The following is a 4,677-nucleotide window of genomic DNA, read 5'->3' on the forward strand; positions in this document are numbered from 1 at the left end:
TTTCCCTAAATAGTGATGCTCTGTGGTTTTCTTTGTTACTTGTATTACTATTACTCGTATTCTTTTAATGATGGGGCAGGGAAGGGTTTATATATATATATATATGTATTTATTTGTTCAGAGGAAACATACTGTTATCGTGACAGTTATTTATTTTTAAAAAAATAAATTTCATGGGTATGCAAGACGTTACAGTAACAAGCATATTACATAACTGGTGGGATGTTTTTGCTTATTTTAGAGTTCATATTGCAGATATTGACCGTGTTTGAGAGTGCCATAAAAAGAGAGAGATTGTCATCGAATTTTGAGATGACTAAAGAATTGTTGGGCTCCTCTGCATTGTCAGGGAGTGCAGCACATGATTCTGCTAGTCTGGGATTGGTTCCTGTACTTCCATGGATGCCAAAAACCACTGCAGCTGTGGCCCTGAGGCTTTTTGAGCTAGATGCATCTATTATTTATGTGAAGAATGAGAAACCCAAGCCCTCTGCAGACAAACCAGTCAAACTATATATGGTGAGTTTAATTCTCCCCAGCTTTTTTGTTCACTTTCTGTTTCATTTACTGTCATTGCTAAGATCTGCCTATATGGTTTTTTTTTTCCCCCTTGGGGGGGGGGGGGGTGTTCAAATCACTCATTTCTTTTCCCACTTTTAAATTGAGTAGAAAGTTCTGCAAAATTCCTAAAAGAGATGGAATCTTTGAGTGTTTTAAAGGAAGTTACGATCCCACATGTTTTAACAGCTTTTAGAATAATCATCACCTATCGAAAAAATCATCACCAGTGGCATTTTGGGAAATTATAGCCGATCCCTGATATGAAATATTCTTTGAATGTGATTATATATGCCTGGTTTTTCTCATATACAGAAGCTTTCTTCAAGATATTCTCCCTTTAAGAATGAAGATGTTGAATTAAAAGATACAAAGCAAGAAGAGCACATTACAGACGATATTGTTGATCCACGTGGTAAGCAGAGCAGTTATAAACGTGGACGAGGGAGGCGTGATCAAGGACTTGCAACAAAGTGGCAGAGAAGAATGCCTGGTTTAAAATCTGATACGGGCAGGAAGAGTTCTTCTAGGGGAACTAACAATTTGAATCAAGGACTAAGGCAGCAGGGAAAAAAAACAAATTTGCAAGCAACTAGTCGGGGTCGACGTACAGTAAGGAAGAGGAGAGTGGAGAAGATGCAACCCAAGGAGCCCATGCTTGGTCGGATGACTGACAAGGTTGCCTCCACGAGCCACCTATCAAAAAAATCAGCTGTCCACAACAAGTATGATAAATCATTCAGAAACATTGGTGATGAAGATTGGAGTGTTAAAAAGGGCAGGATGAATGGTGATGATAATAGCAACATTATGGAAGAAGCAGAGTCTGATGATAATGTTGAAGAGGTATATGGGCAAGGAAATTGGGAACCAGGTTTCAAAGGCATTTCCAATGGCTGGAATAGAAATCCAATGGAGGTGAGTGATGATGATGCAAATGGTTCTAACGGCATTGAAGCCATGGGAGATGATGATTCAGAGGGGGACATGGAAATGAGTGATGGATCAGACAGAGCTGCCAATCAGGTGCAGAGTGATGAAGGTATGGACTCTGCGGATTCAGACGAGTACAGTGACTGAAGCATATTGTTAATGCGCTTGATATAGTCATCAATCTGAGCTGCCTTAAAATTTTTGAATCTCACAGCTTGACTGGCAGCCAGCTGAATTAATGTATAATAGGGGGAAGCAAGAAAGAGAATTGCCCCTTACTCTTTTTTAGCGAGCAATACATAACAGGAGGAGGTAGAAAGTAACTAGACAGATTCGCGTTGTAATTCATCATTGTTAGTGAGGCATTGGATTGTATTTGTACGCATGTCCTGGAAAATGAGGCTTTGCCCCTTTTGTTTTTGTTCTATTTTATATGAGGTTTTGTCTGACACTGATTTGTCAATATAGCAAATTAACGTTACATTTTCCCTTTTCCTGAGAGTTTCTTTCTAAGCGAAGGAAACAAGAAACGCCGACGAGAAGCTTGTAAGCGCAAACTCTTGGCTGGGGATTTTCACATCATGAAGCGTGACAGGGAGACCCAGCGGCTCCCCAGGCTGGCGCTGTAAAATACTTAAAAGCCAATAGCCCAGGAGCAACAAAATATGGGGGGAAAGAGCAGATGTAGTATCATCTCCCTGTCTTTGCTAGCCACACACCCAGAGAGCACAAGAACGACACTATTCTGTAGCATTCCAGTACCGTTTAAGACAAGCACCTTCTTATGACTTCGTTTAGTAGTTATCATTAGTACACTATATATAATCCAATAGGGCACAGACTGAAACCGCTGCTTTTTATTCATCCTGACAATGAATGCTCTACTGATTCAGCCATACAGACACAAAACAGAGGCAGAAACTCACAACCATCTCGAAGAATATTCACATGTACTATCGGCCGGATCTAAGAATTTAATAGTTTCTTGATTCCTGACTTTTGCTCAGCAGATAGCCTTGTGGGGAATTTGATGTCGAACTTGATTCTCAAGTTGCCCCTCTTTGATGGGTCCTTCGGTATTGGCATGCCTTCCTTGGCGACTACTTCCTCATAGTCCGGATGAATCACGTTGTTGACGGGGATGGTCAGGGTCCTCCCATCCAAGGTCGTGAGATGAACGACACAGCCTGTTAGAGCTTCCACAAGAGGTATCTTCTTCGTCACAACCAAGTCGTTGCCTTCCCTTGTGAATGTGCTGTGTGGTTTCTCGTCGATTACGAAGACAAGATCTGCAGGGATAACATTTTGCTGCTCATTACCTTTCTCTGGGAAGGTTATTTTTGTTCCCTTTTTCCAACCAGGCTTGATATCAATAGTCAAGATTTCCTCCACGGGCAGTGTTTTCCTGTATCACTAAACCAGCAGTTAGTATATGCGAAAGAAAGGATCACGCTGAAGAAACGGTGGCTAGGGGTGCACGGCAAGTTAAATCCCATCAAGTTCAAAGCATCCAAAAGACACGAAGGAACACACCGTCGCCAAAATTAAGATATAAAGTATGATACAAATCAAAGCATGCAATCGCTGTCTTGTTCATACAAACAATATCATGTCTATTAATATAGGGATATAAGTAGAAAGACAAGATTGATATGGTACCACTTACCCACTAACATCAACAATCTCCCTTGAAATCTTCATCTTTTTAGTGGTCCCCTTGTACAGCTCCTCCAGGCTACAAGGCAATGTATTCTCTATTGGAGGAGCTTTCCGAGGAGCTGGATTGATTGGACGTCCCTCGCCAAAAGAACTAAAAATATCATCCCCAAACATTCCACCAAATGACCTTGAACCACCCCTCATACCACCGCCACCACCTCCCATTCCTCCAAATGGACTCGAGAAGCCGAAAAATTCAGCAAAAATGTCATCAGCATTTCTCGGATTGAATCTGAATGTTGCCGGCCCATCTCCTGTTGAGAAGAAGGTTGCTCCTCCTGGACCACCAGCATCTGGTGGTGGAACCTGACCTTTAAGCCCTTCTTCACCATATTGATCATAAATTGCTCTTTTTTGAGGATCACTTAAAACCTGTAAAATAATCAACATGCAAAACATGATATCCTATTTAGTTCTGCATGATCTAAAAAGAGACCAAATATGAGAGGCAATAAATTGTCTATACACCATAAAAACAGAGAAGATTTTGATGGGGAAATCCTACAAAGGCCAGCAATTATGCGAAAAAAAAGAAGCAAAACCCAGATCCTCAAATGTGATTTCAACGTGAAAGGTGACCAATTGCCGCCAGTCCAGATAAGTAGCTGCCCCTCTAGAACAGAGCTATCACTCCGTATGCAGAGCATTAAAAACATATAGCAACAAAGAATATAATAGAGATACTAGGTAGAGTGATCATGATGCCAACCTCGTAAGCTTCAGAGATCTGTTTGAATTTGGCCTCAGCTTCTTTCTTGTTATTCGGGTTCTTATCAGGATGCCATTTCATAGCTAGCTTTCTATAAGCCTTCTTCAAGTCTTCATCTTTAGCATTCTTGTCAACCTTCAATGTGTTGTAGTAATCCACACCCATTACTATAATGAGATTTCTACTCTTCTTTAACTAATTTCCTTCGAAAACTGGTTATAAGCTGAAGTGCTGGGGTTGTAGTGTTTTATTGCTGCTCGTTGGGGATGTGGTGTTGGTTTTGATGGGCAAAAGTGGGGGGATAAAATGAGAAAGAGGAGGATGTGTCTCGAACATCTCGAGGGCCAGGAAGAACGATGTAGAATTTTCCAGAAAGATTGGTGTCACAGTGAGGAAATTTATCTTCTTTTTACCATTTAGTGATGTTTTTCGGATGATTATATTTTACCTTTTGTTTTACTCTACACGGGCCTACCTCCCTTGAATTTTAGGACATATTAGCCATTTAGTCTGTGATTCGCTAGGGGTTGTGCTTTTTAATATATATATATATATATATATGGGGTATATTGGCTGTTTTAACTCTTTTTTTTTTAATTCAAAATGTAAATTAAAAGCATGCAAGTATTTAAATAAATAAATAAATTAATAATTATTTATGAAAATAAAAAAGTAGTTAATTATAACAAAAACTGAAAAAATCAAGAAATAAATGTAGATTTAATCATATAAAATAAGATTTTAAATTGATTGTGTTT

General features: G+C 39.6%; 2 protein-coding genes across 4 annotated transcripts in view; one reads left to right on the forward strand and one right to left on the reverse strand.

Moving 5' to 3' along the window:
• LOC105108578 (uncharacterized) overlaps positions 1–1,980 on the forward strand; it is an 11,399-nt gene extending 9,419 nt beyond the window's left edge. For 2 of the 3 annotated variants that reach the window (XM_011002926.1, XM_011002927.1), the window contains exons 18-19: positions 256–519; positions 874–1,980. In XM_011002926.1, coding sequence (XP_011001228.1) covers positions 256–519; positions 874–1,638 — 1,029 coding nt within the window. In that variant the 3' untranslated portion in view covers positions 1,639–1,980. Of the gene's footprint in view, positions 102–255; positions 520–873 lie in introns of those variants that run through there. The other variant, XR_839084.1, reaches the window with a different exon arrangement.
• A 237-nt stretch (positions 1,981–2,217) lies between these two features.
• LOC105108580 (dnaJ homolog subfamily B member 13-like) lies at positions 2,218–4,319 on the reverse strand. The gene is made up of 3 exons (XM_011002928.1): positions 3,920–4,319; positions 3,158–3,582; positions 2,218–2,896 (listed from the first exon to the last, which is right to left on the reverse strand). Exons 1-3 carry the CDS (start codon positions 4,082–4,084, stop codon positions 2,458–2,460), a joined length of 1,029 nt encoding a protein of 342 aa, XP_011001230.1. The 5' UTR covers positions 4,085–4,319; the 3' UTR covers positions 2,218–2,457.
• Positions 4,320–4,677: the final 358 nt, after the last annotated feature.

Source organism: Populus euphratica, unplaced genomic scaffold (genome assembly GCF_000495115.2).
Source record: "Populus euphratica unplaced genomic scaffold, PopEup_1.0 scaffold293.1, whole genome shotgun sequence".
Lineage (NCBI taxonomy): Eukaryota > Viridiplantae > Streptophyta > Magnoliopsida > Malpighiales > Salicaceae > Populus > Populus euphratica.